The sequence below is a fragment of the Oryzias melastigma genome, linkage group LG18 (assembly GCF_002922805.2).
Source record: "Oryzias melastigma strain HK-1 linkage group LG18, ASM292280v2, whole genome shotgun sequence".
In the NCBI taxonomy this organism is placed as follows: Eukaryota; Metazoa; Chordata; class Actinopteri; order Beloniformes; family Adrianichthyidae; genus Oryzias; species Oryzias melastigma.
Window position 1 is genome coordinate 8,313,387 of NC_050529.1, and position 14,340 is coordinate 8,327,726.

Here is a 14,340-nt window from a genome sequence, read left to right on the forward strand (position 1 = left end):
ACAGCAGTTGGTTAATAAATCTGAGTATCATCAGCATAGAAGTGAAAGGATTTCCTCAAGATAGAACCAAGAGGAAGGAAGCACAAAGAGAAAACAAGTGGTTCTAAAGTAGAGCCCTGTGGAACCCCAAACCACACTGGAGCACTGAATGAATAGGGGCATGCTCACCAACACAGTCCTGTTTGCCAAATACGATGAACGCCAGTTGATTGAAGTACCACAAACCTTCCAACCTGGACAGTATCAAATGCAAGTCCAGCAAAAGAAGGACAGTATAGTTCCCATCATCAGTTGCCCTGAAGATTTCGTTAAAAACCCTCAGCATCTCAGTTACTGTACTGTGCACGGTTTCAAAACTGGACTGGAACCTCTTGAATACATGGGTCTTATCGACGAAGGTGTTGAACACTTTCTCCCAAATTTCTGAGAGAAAGGACAATTTAGAGATGGGCCTAAAGTTGGCTAAGTCAGAGTAGTCAAGGTTTGGTCCTTCAGAGGTTTAACAAGAGCTTGCTTGAAACTTGCAATGATTTATAACATTGTTGAGGAATTATCAAGAGATTATTAATATGCTAAAGTTTCTCCTTTCTATCTGATTTGGTGTCCTGAAAAGATACTATCTTGAGGCTCTATCTTATCACACCAAAGCATGATGTAGGTTTTAAAAATAGCAACCAGCCTCATCGGGGGGGGCCTCACGGGACAGAAGCAACAAAGAACAAAGTGAGAGCACTTTGGAAAGCTCCTACATAAAGAATGTGATGTAATTCAGAGATAGTCTACCAGAAGATGGTGGAGGAGTAAAGCCTAAATACATGGAGGCTGTTATCGTGTTTTCTGTAAAAAATCATGAAACGCTGAGGCAGCTGTCCTTTTGCTGAACCACTTTGTTAATCAGATTGGATGACTTCATCCAGGAGCACTTTAGCTGTTACTGGATCATCAGACTTGGAAAAGGAATCGATGACATCATCCTACACTTAGGAAAGGAGTGTTCACGTCTGAATTTCTCATCGTTTATTTTACAAACACCTTTTTGTTTAGAACCTTAGAAGTGCACATCAAAATCCTGCAGCTTTCAGCATTCTCTTGATCTCGTTCCGACACAAACAAGTAAATAACGCTTCAAACTCGTTTTGCCAGAACTTGCCAGGTTTTATAGTAAGGTACGTACATTTACATTACAGCTGTGTTTGTGCTCACGGCAAACTGCGACGAAACACCAAGGATAAACAGCTGACATCTCACACCCACACACTCGCACAGCTGCGTCAGCGCGAACACACCGATCCCCAAAGACACACACACTCAGCCCACTCCTCAAATCCCATACCACCTAATTTAGGCTTTATTTGACTTCAGTCATGATATATGAAATACCACTGTCACTTACAAAATCAACAACAAATCAATGTAACGTACATTAGAAATCTACATCGTCAAAATAAAATAAGATTTAATATTCCACACTTTTTACAGCATCGTGAGATGTGGTTGGTTCTGCTTTCTAGAAGAGGAAGAGCAGAAGAAAGAACAGAGGAGGAAAAGAATGAGACATTTAAGACATTCTGCGCTGCAAGACTTCCACAGGAACAACTGCTTGTTGCCATGGAGATGTTGCATGTTACTAGTGACAGTCTTTGGAATTGTGTAAAGCTCTACGGTGATCCTTGTGATGCCCCGCCCGCCAACTGAACCCCGATAACTTTAAAGTGAATGAACAGGTGAATGGTTAATGACATCACTTGGAATACGCCACTCCCCTTTGACCCAATCCCTTAAAGTTCACTCCCTTTGACAAGTGAAAGTCCAAAATAAAAAAAAGAACTGTCCGGCGGGAGATAGTTCTCACCCATACACCCTCATGCTATCCAGATGGCACCAGGTCAAATCCGCATTCTAATCCTCTGACATGTCGTGCCACTTGGCAATCTGGCGCCGCGGATGGTCACAGATCTCCCTCCAGTGCTCGCCCGCAGTGCCTGCCGCCGATGTCCCCAGAACCAGGCGGCCGATTGCGGCGTTGGGCGAGCGGGAGTTGTCCGAGTCCATCAGCAGGAGCTCCACGCTGGTGTCTTGCAAACCCTCTTCGGAGGGCAGGTCAAAGACGAAGAGCTCGTTGAAGACGGGGTTGGGGGAGCACTTCTTCACGTGGGTCTTCTTCTTGCAGATGCGCTTTTTTCCGTGGTACATGTTCACCTTGACGTAAGGATCTGGGGGAAGGAAAACTTTCATTAAAAAAAAGCCTTTGGGAGGGAGATCATTCCTGAACCAGATCGATGCGCCAATCAATAACAAGGAAGTGATGGATGCAGATGATGACGGAAGACGCTGGCTGGGAAATCGTTGTGTGTCACTAAAGGGCTCTCAATCACATCCTAATCAGATCACTTTGATGTGGTGGCGGTGTCGCTAAGGCAACCATCTCTATCACTCTGAAGTAGTCCTGACGTTAACAACAAAATCTTTTTGATCTAATCTAATTCAAATGGGTTTTTAAAAAGCTCCACGTACCTGTGGGCCCGTTGTTTTCAGTTCTAGGAATGTGACGAGCTTTGAGGACAACCACAGTCAGAGTGTTGGTGGTGGACTGGTAACACAGAGAAAGCAGCAGCTCTCCTCGGCCTGAAGACTTCTGTGGAGAAATGAAGAGCAGTGATGGATTAGGGGAAAGAAAGCATGACGTTTGTGTTGATCATCTTTTAAATACCCTTTACAAATGGCACAGAAAAACCTTGATTAAAGGTCTCTCATTATATTGCAATCTTTAATAGTGTGGTCACAAATACAACTGACGCCAAACAATGGGGAAGCAATAGCAGAATCTTCAAGATAAGCTGCCACCGCCTGATTTTTGGAAAAAATTGTTGCCGTGGTCATGAATCAGGTGGGGACAAGATTGGGCAACAGCTGGGCAGTGGAAGCCAGATCGCCAGCCTTGAACAGCTCTAATTGGATGATGTGTAAATGTCTCCAGACAGTGGCTGTCCACATCAAGTGCTGCTTGATAACCCGGGGATAATAGACTACTCTGTACCACTGGTTATTGGCAACTAGAGTTTGAGAACACATTATAATCTTGTCAATTTACAAATTTACGCATTTTTAGCCTCCCAAGATAACACAATGTTCAGTTTTCTTCGTATTCTTCTCAACATCAACCAGAGTTCATCAATATGAAGGTCTCTGAGTCACTGTGGTGTTCTCAATGCCATGATGAGTTTTGTGCAGCATCAACGATGTCTCCCAATCTGGGTCCACAGTTGCCGGGATCTCCAGATATAGGTGTGGTCATCACCAGGCCCCTGGCCTATATCAACAGCCCAGTTCGAGTGCCCATGCTGCGAATTTTTAACAGTCGGACTGTGGCAGTGGATTCGTAGCATGAGGGCAGCAGTCTGAAATCGGCTAATCACCAGACAATTTTGGGAACCTCAGAGACCCTATCAATCAACTATCGCGCTGCTGCCTTTCTGCCACTGGACTGGCACTGTGCATATTCTAAATGAGACCGGGCAGCCACTGCCTGATGTCAAAAAAAAAAAAAAAGAAATCATCCAGTCGCCATTTAATTTAGACTTTTTTTTAAAACCTCAGTGACCCCACAACTGCATACAACTGCTGATTACAAATGCCACCGTGCTGCTACCCATCGAATTTGGTGTAAAACTTGCAATTAGCTTTTTTCAGGATGGCATTTTGGGATATGTCAGCGTAGTCGAAGCTGTGTGCACACCGAACACAATTTGTACGTTAGGGATGTCCATTTTCATCTTTATGTCAATGCATAGACCCATTGTATAGGTCCTGGGTGTGTACTGCACGTCCAGTGTGTTTCAGGAATCAGGGCGTGATGTTTGCAGAGATAAAATATCTAAACTTTGGCAAAGAATTCTCGTCGCGTCAACCAATCAAGAACTCAGTTTGGGCCCATGATGTGTTTATGATTTGGAGTCCAAAACCAACATGGAGAAGGATCTGATCATTTTCATTTTTTTCTTTATAATTATAATAATTATTATTTTTTTGCCTATTTGTATTAAGACAAAAATGAAAAGGTCTAGTAATTTTATATTTACAGGAAGGGAGTTTGAATAGCGACTCGCATTTGATGTGAACGTAGTATTACCCTTATTCTAGCTAAAGAATTTGCCTTTTTTGATAAAATTAAAGAAAAATTCAGTTATTCCACCTACGTTTGGTGCCATGTATGCTAAATATTTAGCTAACATCATAGCGATGTCTAAGCTATCTTAGCCCTTAAATTGCTATTTTAGCTCTTTCAAATTTTGTATCAAAATGAACTAAAACTCAGCACACTAAATTTGTCTTTTTTTTTTTTACATATATAGTCTTTAGTGTGCTTCTGAATGTGAACATCAGAAGCTGTAATCACACCTAACAGATCTGCCATCCTGTCATGACGACAGGAAACTAGCTCACACACAACCTCCAGCTCTGACCTACAATTCCCGATCTCCAAAAGCAGATACCTCATCTTTTTTATTTATTTATTTATTTTTTTAATATATGTATATATTTCTCAGGAGATGGTAAAGAACTGCAGTGACATGGTTCCTTTGTTCTCGAGTCCCCTTCATGGCTGTGCAGCTCAGCTTATGCAGCATTGATTGCATGCACTGCTGCACAGTCACACCCAACCACCCTCAGTGGTGAGACTAAATCCACCCCACGCACACAAAGAGAGCCACCACCCTACAAGCAAGAGGATGCACCCTATTAGCTAAAACAATAAATGAAGCATTATACAAAACAGCTAATAATTGGGATAAATTAAAATAGATAATGTCGTAATTATGTCAAATGTTTTTTCAAGATGCTGCAACACAATCTATTTACCTTTGGAAAAGACTAGTTTATTTATTTTTTTAACCTTAAAATAACCTTCGTGTGCAAACAGAAATGTTAACTGATAGTAATAAAATACCTTTAACTTTGTCATTAGCAGTATAATCAGATTTCATCCCATTTGGACTCTAATCAGGAACTGCTGAATAAATAATTTAGGTTTTTTTTAGTACAAAGAGAGCAAATTTAATACAAAGTAACACCTTTCTATGTGGTAAATTAGAAAATATGTTATTGTATGAGACCAGAGAGCTTTCACTTCACACTTCTCATATTCAGACTGCCATTTCCCAGCACTCCTTCCTCTGGAGAGCTGTATCACATTTACTGATCATTAAAGATATGACGAAAGCTCATATTTCCCAGTGGAATGTAACTCATCACCTCATGGCTCAGAGGTGGAGTTTTAGTGAAGCCCTACAGAAACTGTCTCTATATATCACTCTTTAATGTATTTTATTTTGTTTTAAATTACAACTACAAGCAAAAAAAAAAGCATCTTGTATGAACAAACCAGCAATTTCTGACCATTAATTGAGTTGAGAATATAAGAGCATTTATTAATAATGCATCAATGAATATCGTAGAGCAGAAGTTACGTCGTTTAGTGTAAACTTATCTACATTTAAGTTTTTAAATGATTGGATTTAGATTTTAATTTCTTTTAAATTAAACACCCCTTCAAAAATGGCCTATTTTTCACTTGTTGTGAGCACTGATATAACTGCCTGCGTAACATTTTAGAACTATTCCTGCAAAAATTTCAAAAAGCTTCAAAAAATTCTTAACTTTGTGACAGAAAACCTTTAAAACAATCAATGAAGCAAATGAAACTGAGATGACACCACTGTCTTTTAAATAGACCCATCACCCAAAGTATCAGTTTACAAATCTATTCCAGCAATGATATCAGAGATCCACTTCTCTGTCTTCTTCATTGGCTTCATGAGTCATTTGTTCTTAATATTAGGGGACATGCTAAATTAATATGTATTTTTGGTTTTGGACATCAGTTTAAGAGGATATTACATATTTAAAAGTGAAATTAATCAATAAGAACATTGGATATAATATAAATATAATTTTTGTTGAACAAACTGTGATCAAGTTGTAAGGAATTTTTAAATGATTCATAGCACCATAATGTTTGCAGAAGTTTATGTGGGGCAATGTTATTCATGTTTTTTTCATGCTCTATTTAGTGTTGCCTTGATAATTGATGTGCAGTAAATAACACAACACATTCTCTATGGCTTTGTCCTCAAGAAACTGTCTTACAGAAAACCAGAAGCAGCTGAAACATTTTTGAGATCGTACCTTGACGTTCCTCTTGATGATCTCTCGGCTCATGAGCACTCGCCCCTCTGTCAAGTCGATCCCGGACAGAGGCACGAGGGTCTCTCCGATGACTTCATCCCGGGAGAAGCGGTCGAAGCTCAGCACCATGAAGTGAAGGGACAATTCCGACACTCGGGCCAACGAGATCCCGTAGAAGCTGAAGGTCTCGTCGAAGGAGGGGTCTAGGGTCTTGCGGAGGACTCTGGTTTTCACCCGGTACTTTTTTTCTGGGAGGAGGGTTAGCTTGATGTAGGGGTCGGAGGTCAGGGACTGCTCGTCTGTTGGGGATAGACCGTGGGCTTCCTGAAGCAGAAAGTGACACAAACCCCAGAGATGAAAAATAATTTTCACAAAACCCTTATACCAAAAATTTCCATAGGTGTCCAAATCCAGGTCTTGAGGGTCAACCCCCTTATCTGCTGCTGATTATCTGGATCAGATGTGCTTAGGCCTGGATTTGGACACCCTGGTTGACACATTACCTTGATGTGAACGATGAATGCCTTCTTTTCTTGCTGGTATTCAAGGGAGAAGTGGAGAGTACCCAGACCACTCTCGTTCTCCTCTCCATGAGCTCTGTCCACGCCTGGGGTTGGGGCTTGGCTGGAGAGATTGCTGAACGGCGAAGGGAGGTCATGGCGGTCCATCGCACCAGGCTGGGTAAACCCCGCATGTGGAGAGGGCAGCTCCAGATCTGGAGAGCTCCTCACCTTCTGATGATGGTGGTGAAAAGGTTTGGTGGTAAAATTGCCATTCAGATCCCGCTTCTCAAGGTCCAAATGCAGAGCCGGTCTGGAGCCGTTTGGGCTCGCTGCGAGCTTACTGGTGCTCGATGGACTCATTGGGGCGGTGTGGCAGTTTCCATTGACATCCGTTTTACCCGTGTCGTTGGCCGTCGTGGTGGCAGCCGTAGCAAACTTCTTCTTGCCGCTCAGGCTCTCCGGGTAGATGTCTACCCCTTTGAGCATGTGCACAAACTTGTACGGAGGCGTCTTCTGGGACTTGGTGTTTTTGCGCTGGCAACAGATCCAAGCGAAAGCCGACACCGTGAAGGCAAGGCCGAAAACACTCACTACAGCAACGCCCACCGGCACTGCCACTGTGGAGGGGAGCAGACAAACCCAGAGAGAGAACGACAGCAGTTCGTTAGAAAAAGAAGCAGAAAACTCCCGACAATCGTTGTGGCACAAGAATGAACTCCGTCTACACTTGTACTGAAGCCTCCATTTTGTATCTGAGGCTGACGCAAGCTGCAGCCTTGAGTCAGAAGGAGTAAAAAACAATGCAATCTGTTCAGCCCAATTACCGGATTCATTTCCAAACAGGAAACAGCTGGTATCAGTAAAGAGCTGTTGGGAAAACCGCATAAACCCATAAGGAGCCAATTTATCAGGGATTTTATGGGTAAAATAACGGCTAGGTGGAGAATAACTACTCAAATGTATTAGTCTAAATAACTGATTGCTCTCTACTCATATAAAGAATGTAATATTTTGTTCATTTTCGGGGGTTAAATGTGGAAAATTTCCATTATCACATAATGAAACAAACTTACTTTAAATCCTCTATTACAGATACATTATGATAATATAGACGCTATATAGACACTGTTCAATGCCTCGTTTTTTGTTTCATTGTACTGAACTGTGACTCAATGACAGTCATTCTGACAGATTTAATGGGTTTCAATTAGAAGAGGAAACAGAGCATTAAGAGGACGTAAACAAACCCATCAAAATGTCAAAAAACTAAAAGGTACTGAGGTGGTGGGTGATCACTCACATGATCAAAGCTAATCGTAGATCACCTCTCAGATCAAACAATATGTGGCATGAAGGCTCTGTCAACACTATAGCTATATACTGTTACATTTTCAAATATATTGTACCGTCTAAGATTTTGTGTTATGGCTCAATTTTCCTGCTAAAACTAGACATAAAACCATAATCTTTTATCGCTGCTTCTCATTATTATGTAACGGAGTGATACAAGGAATGTTAAGCTCCTATCAATTTCAAATCGCAGCACTTCTACATAATGTTTCCCTCCTCTCTGCTCATGAATATTTCACGCTCGAGCCCTGGGTGGAATGGTGTTCAAGGCTGCTACGACAGATGGCTGACGCTACGGGGGGGCTGTGAAGGAACTGCTAAAGAGTGAGGATATATTTAAATAAAAGAAAAAAAGAAAAAGTGGGCATTTCCAGACTTTTTTTTTTTAATGGTTGAACCCAGATGACTAATATAAATCCACTCTGTCTAGTATTGATGTTCTATACGATGCAGCCTATCCTCCACCCAACTGATTAGCGTCCTGCTGATTAATTGACACTTCTATGATCGGTACAAAATGGAGATAGCGGGGGGTTTTAAGCAGAAAAAGCTGAAAATATTTGACTATTAATTAAAAATATACAAACTTAAACCTCTTAAATTAGTGAATAAAACCGATTTCTAACATCTATGAGTAATGAGAAACACCAGCCCACTCATCCATCCACACCAGGTGGTGTTCCCTCACATTGAATCACATCATCTCGGAGGATTGGATGGACTCACCGGGCTGAACTCCGCTCTCCATCATTGGAGCCATTGTCGCTGTCCAAGGTGCTGAAAGGGTCTACAATAAGCTTTCCTGTTCACCTGAATCTCCTGCTGCTAAAACACTCTAAAAAATGTTTAATATTACAGCAGATTATTTAATAAAGCGATAAAATGAAAGCCTTGCTATATCCAAACAGAAGGGTTCTGTGCTCCCGCTCTGCTGCTGTTACTCAGTGGTGAGTGTCTCCGAGGCGGCAACACCCCTATCCCTCTCTTTCTCTCTCTCTCCCGCTTTTTCTCCGCTTGCTTTCGCCGTCTCTCTCCCATCCACCCTTCTGTCACCCTCCCCCCTCCCCGATCCCCCTCCTGACAAACGCTGAGCTCATCAGCGCTGACGCAGCGGTGACGAAGGCTGGCTGTGAAACCCTGGTGGAGCAGCACAACAGACCTGCCAATTTCCCTGATTGACGGTCCGGGAATGAACATTTAGTTGTTATCTGCATCCCTCCTTCTTACTTTGTCTGTTAGGGATTGGATGTAAACATGTATTAAACATCCAAGCTCATTAGGTCCTGAACCCATTGAAGCACAGTAGGTTTTTCTGTGGCATAAATGTGTTAACCGGAAAGATTCTTATACAATACTCTCAGTACCATTTTAAATTGTGACCCTATGGAGAATATCAGAACGCAACCTAACACTGTAACAAAGAAGAAGTTGAAAAAAATGTACCACATTTAACATTTATGTAGTACTGACCTCTAGTGTTTAGGCCAAAGAATGCACTTTTACAAAGACCTAGTCAAAAAAAGTATTTAGAAAATTTACAAACTAAAACAGCCAAATTTCCCAGCTTGAGATGTGTAAAATATTTCTATTCGATTCTTCAAAAAAGCTCAAACTAATTAAGTAGTATATTACAACAGTCACATGCATGTATTGGTGGACTGTAGTGATAAAATGACAAAAAATTGAGGAATAACTTTCCAAAAATGTGTATTAAAAGTGTATTAATTTCCATAATTCTATTAAAAGGTATATAGATTTAGGGATTCAGGAAAGAGAGAGATTAGAAGATATATATGTAGATTTAGGGCACAATGTTTGTTTGATGTGAAGTATTTGTTAATGTTATTTAAATTATTGTTTGTGCACCCCCCAAAAAAGGGCAAAACATGTGAACACTGGAGAATTCTGACCACACATTGCAAGGCATGAATGTTTTAAACTAAGGCTTAGTCCGACCAGTGGGCTTCAGCGGATTATCAAAAGATTCAAGAACCTGCAAACATCCAGAAAGAGTGGAATGAGGTGGAGAAACAGCTTAAAAAAAAACACCGTATTCAAACGCATTCTGGAGATAGACCACTACTGTTGGGTTCCTCAGGTAGAACTGGACTGTTGGCCAGTGGTCCAAGATCCTGTTTTCTTATTGAAGTAAGGTGTGCTTCAAATTAGGAATTTAAAACTGGACTGGTGAGGAGCAGAAGCGGCTTGAGATACAATAATAAATATCCACGGTCAGTGATGATTGTGGGTACAATATCCAGCATGTGGAGAAAAAAAATATTCCAAGAAATTGAAATTTTGCCAACATTTGACCCGGAAAAAGACCTACTATCTTAAACGTATATTTAGTGGTGAGTCATGTACGTTTAGAAACTAAACTTGAAACAATATGAAATGCCTTCCAGTAAACTGGCTTATTTTTTTTAGAAGCGAAAGTGAGCAAATAAATCATGCACAATTCTGCCAAACAACACCAGAAGTGTTTTAAACCACTTCTCTAGCAACCCCATGATCCTGAAGCGATCATGCATGAATGGATTATTTTTTTTGCAAATAAGTGGAGGGGTAAAAAATATATATTTATATTTAAACCCCAAGACAAACTGGATCGTTTTGAATTCCCAAAACCTTTATAATATTTTCATAGATCCTGGTACCAAACGGGTCAAATTTTCTCCGGAATATAAGTTACACCAAAGTATAAGTCGCAGCAGCCGATAATGCAATAAAGATGAACAAAAAGTGTTTATAAGTCGTACTTTGGAGAGAAATTAAAAAATACTGGACCAAGAACTGAATCTTGAAAAGTAAATCATTTTAACGGAATAGACTCTTTTGACCACCAAACTGTTCATCTATATTTCAGCTGATTTTTAATCTTATTTACATTGATCATGTGAAAGATCAAAGATTAACAGTATTATGTGAAAGTGTGTTTTTTTAAGTGTCACCAGCAACATTTGCAATGTTAAAGAGTCAATAACCATCTTTTTGGCAAATCTAGCTTCAATTTTACTGTTAATCATACAAGCTATCCTCCACAAAGACGATTACGTCATCAAAATATTTCCAGAAATATATTTTATCCAGAAAAAACTTACAGAAAACACTTTTTTTGAACAAAAATTGGCGAAGGTGTGAACGTATGCAGTTGTTGATCTTAGTGGATCAAAAGTTGTGTTAATAAAGTGGCACAGCAAAGACAATTCAAGTTTCATTACGTGAATGGTGAGTAAACTTAACTTGACAAAACTTGTTGCACTACAATGAACTGCCTAAATCATCACTGTCAAATATTTATTTTATTAATATTTGTCTTTTTACTAAATGAAAGTGAAAGATCAGCTGAAGGGGGAACCGCCTATATGTGACGATTGTTGGTACAATATTTGTGGCCGCACCTTCATCATTACAGTTTGGACTCTGTTGAATACAGTTCTCAGTTCACAGGTGTTCAGGCTGAAGGTGTTTTTGATCGCTGTGGACAGAAGCTGCAATGGAAAGACCAAGAAGGACTTGTGGCTGTCTTGGACAAAGATGCCAAATATTCCTGATCCTTCTGATGTCATGGTTTTACATCCGAAATGTTTTTTATGAGGTAAATCTTTCTTTTTTTTGGCTTATAAATATACATTTGCAAATATATATATATATATATATATATATATATATAATTCTTTGTCTTTTTTATAAATACTGCACTTAACCAGTCTTTTTCTTGTTGGTACATTTTAGGACAGTTTTGGGGAGAATCTTAAAAACAAGGTGAGTTTCTATCAGAAAGTCTTCAAAAGGCATCAATGTAAACAAAACCTGATGGTGAAACCTTTTTTTTTTTTTTTTAGATAATACCCATTAAAACATATGCTCTACAGTTAGCAAAATTTTCCGGCAAGGAGGCTGTGGTAAGTGTATTTTACTGTGATGATGTTTGATTTGATTTACTTCAGAACTTGTTCTTGACAAAAATTCTGATTTTTAAAGGAAAAACAATTGAACCTGAATAAGATTCTGTCATCACTAGAGAATGTTGCGGCCTCCGTAACGAACAAGAATCAACTGGTGAACAGACAATGAGCTTACATTTTTGCTTGTGAAGTCTATAAAAATGGTCAAATTCCATATGTTTTGGCTAAATTTCAGGAAGTGTTCCAGGATTTTTTTCACAGACTTGCTGATATAGTCGAAAGGAAAAAGGTGAGTCTCCCATTTAATTGTCAGAATGTTAAAATAAATAAATAATTAAAAAAAACAGTGTGAAAAATGCCATTGCTAAACAATAACATTTTTCTTCTTCTTTTAGGTCGAGGAGTGGCAACACTCTATGATGGAAGCGAAAAAAATGAATGAGCAAATCATGGCGATACAGAAGAGGATGAAGAAAGAAATGAAAGAAACGACAAAACGATTGCCTTTCAAAGTTGATGTCATGTTTTATAATTTACTTTATAATTTAATGCGCTGCACTGAGGAGTTAAAAATGTACTTTGACCTGAGAACCTGGAGCTACACTGCAGAAGCAGAAGACATCGAAAGAAAGCTGGAGAATTATTACATCTCTGAGTTTAAGCACGAGATTCATGGGGATCTGGATTTCTACGCTTCTGAGAACCAAGACGAACTTCACGATGAACTCTAACATCTTTTTGCTAGCTTTGGCTTTAGTGAATTATTGGATTAAATATTATGTTTTTACTATTTGGAGATGTTTTGCTCTTTTTTCTGGAAATAAAAAATATGTCTAAAGAAACTATAAACCTAAAAAGAAAACGCGTAAATGAGTTTTCATTCTTAAAAGTCACTTTCATTTTTTCTTTATTTGAAAACAAGAACACTGTATCTTTTTCATATAAATATGCACATTGTAAATTCATGTTTTTTCTGAATAAAGACTTAGAGTTTACTGGACTCCAGTCACTGTGTGATAAACTAATGTGGGAAAACCTAAAAAATAAACCTTTACTGGTGTACTTCAAAGGGAAGATTTTAAAAAGTTGAGACAAAAATACATGCAAAGAATTAGGAAAATGTGTTTTAAAGAAGTGTTATTGTAAAAGCATTTAACTGTAATACCTTTAGGAATATGTTTTAAAATACTTTGACACTCAGGTAAACCTTTAGATAAAACCAACACCCAAAGGACTTTCCTTCACTCCATGAGTCAAAGAAAATTATTTATAAAAAAAAAGAAAATAATATTTTAACTTTAACCAGATGTTTAAAAATCATAACTTACTTAAATACTTTTAGTTTTACTTTGGAAATCTTTAAAAATCCATATTAGACCAAGTACATGATTTTGCAAGTTTACGCCACAAAAAAGAGGAATAAAAAGAACAAAAAGCATCAAAAGTTCAACAGAATAAACTGGGTTATATTTGTCTGCTTTTCTAAATATTTATCTGTTTTTAATTGTTGCTACCTGATAAAATCAAACAGAAAATCGTTAAATGAACCTTTAAAAGCAAGAAAAAAGGAGTTATTCAAGTCAAATTTTACAAACTTCTGTTTAATTTACCCCTAATAGAAACCCACACCTTCTACCACCAAAACAGGAAGTCTCAATGCTGGTATATACTTTCCTGTTAGTCATATAGTGGGTGGGGCCAGAAGGCGGAGACAACAAACTAGCACATCAAGATTCACTGCCCGTCATTTCTGCTCTTCTTCTGCGGGACAGCTCTCCATCTACTCCAAGGTGTGTATTAAGACAGAAACTATGCAAAGAACTTTTATTTTAGAGATTATACTAAAGTAGTCTTCTGTATCTTCATTTTAGTTCAGCGATGGCTTCGGGCTCGTTTGGAAGCACCAAAGCTCTGCTTCTGATGGTCACTCTGCTCAGTCTGGTCTGTGCCGACATAGGACTGATAGACGACGATGATCTGGTAAAAGCTTTAGAGCAGGGGTCTCAAACTCGCGGCCCGCGGGCCCTCTGCGGCCCGCAGGATGATGATTTGCGGCCCGCGTCTTCATATGAAAGATTACTGTTAGTGCGGCCCGCAAGGCTGATATGAATGACAGTTGTTATGTGCAGAGCTGAATGAACCAATCACAGTGAGGTATATGACTCTGGAGGGCGGGACATCGGCGGTCTGTCCAGTGCCTCTGTCTATCATTCATTCCTTCCTCCAATCAGCTGGGCGGAGGAGGAGCAATGAAGCACCAAACGTGATTTGTGTGACAAATTCACATGCCCCGCTTGCTGCTTGTGGCTCGTCAAAAAATGTGTTTCTGTCGCCGCGTGTCGAAGGGGCTACCAGCTCCGTCTGTGGATGTCTCTCTCAGAATGAATGGAAGA

The 14,340-nt window shown here is 39.6% G+C and overlaps 1 protein-coding gene and 1 long non-coding RNA gene across 2 annotated transcripts; one reads left to right on the top strand and one right to left on the bottom strand.

The window, feature by feature from the left end:
* Positions 1 to 1,002: 1,002 nt before the first annotated feature.
* On the bottom strand, positions 1,003 to 9,033 carry syt4 (synaptotagmin IV). The gene is made up of 5 exons (XM_024287652.2): positions 8,766 to 9,033; positions 6,690 to 7,306; positions 6,187 to 6,510; positions 2,515 to 2,635; positions 1,003 to 2,213 (listed from the first exon to the last, which is right to left on the bottom strand). The coding sequence occupies exons 1-5, from the start codon at positions 8,797 to 8,799 to the stop codon at positions 1,900 to 1,902; spliced, it is 1,410 nt and encodes a 469-aa protein (XP_024143420.1). The 5' UTR covers positions 8,800 to 9,033; the 3' UTR covers positions 1,003 to 1,899.
* Positions 9,034 to 11,172: 2,139 nt separating this feature from the next.
* Positions 11,173 to 13,227, top strand: LOC112156324. Its single transcript, XR_004949677.1, has 2 exons — positions 11,173 to 12,236; positions 12,343 to 13,227. It is a non-coding gene; the product is annotated as an uncharacterized LOC112156324 (long non-coding RNA).
* Positions 13,228 to 14,340: the final 1,113 nt, after the last annotated feature.

Bases quoted from the DNA above. Each gene is read 5' to 3' on its own strand.
- syt4 (XM_024287652.2), bottom strand. From the start codon at position 8,799: ATGGCTCCAATGATGGAGAGCGGAGTTCAGCCCG. The intron at 7,307-8,765 runs GTGAGTCCATCC...TCCCCTCCACAG, and splicing joins GGAGAGCGGAGTTCAGCCCG to TGGCAGTGCCGGTGGGCGTT. The intron at 6,511-6,689 runs GTAATGTGTCAA...TTTCTGCTTCAG, and splicing joins CATTCATCGTTCACATCAAG to GAAGCCCACGGTCTATCCCC.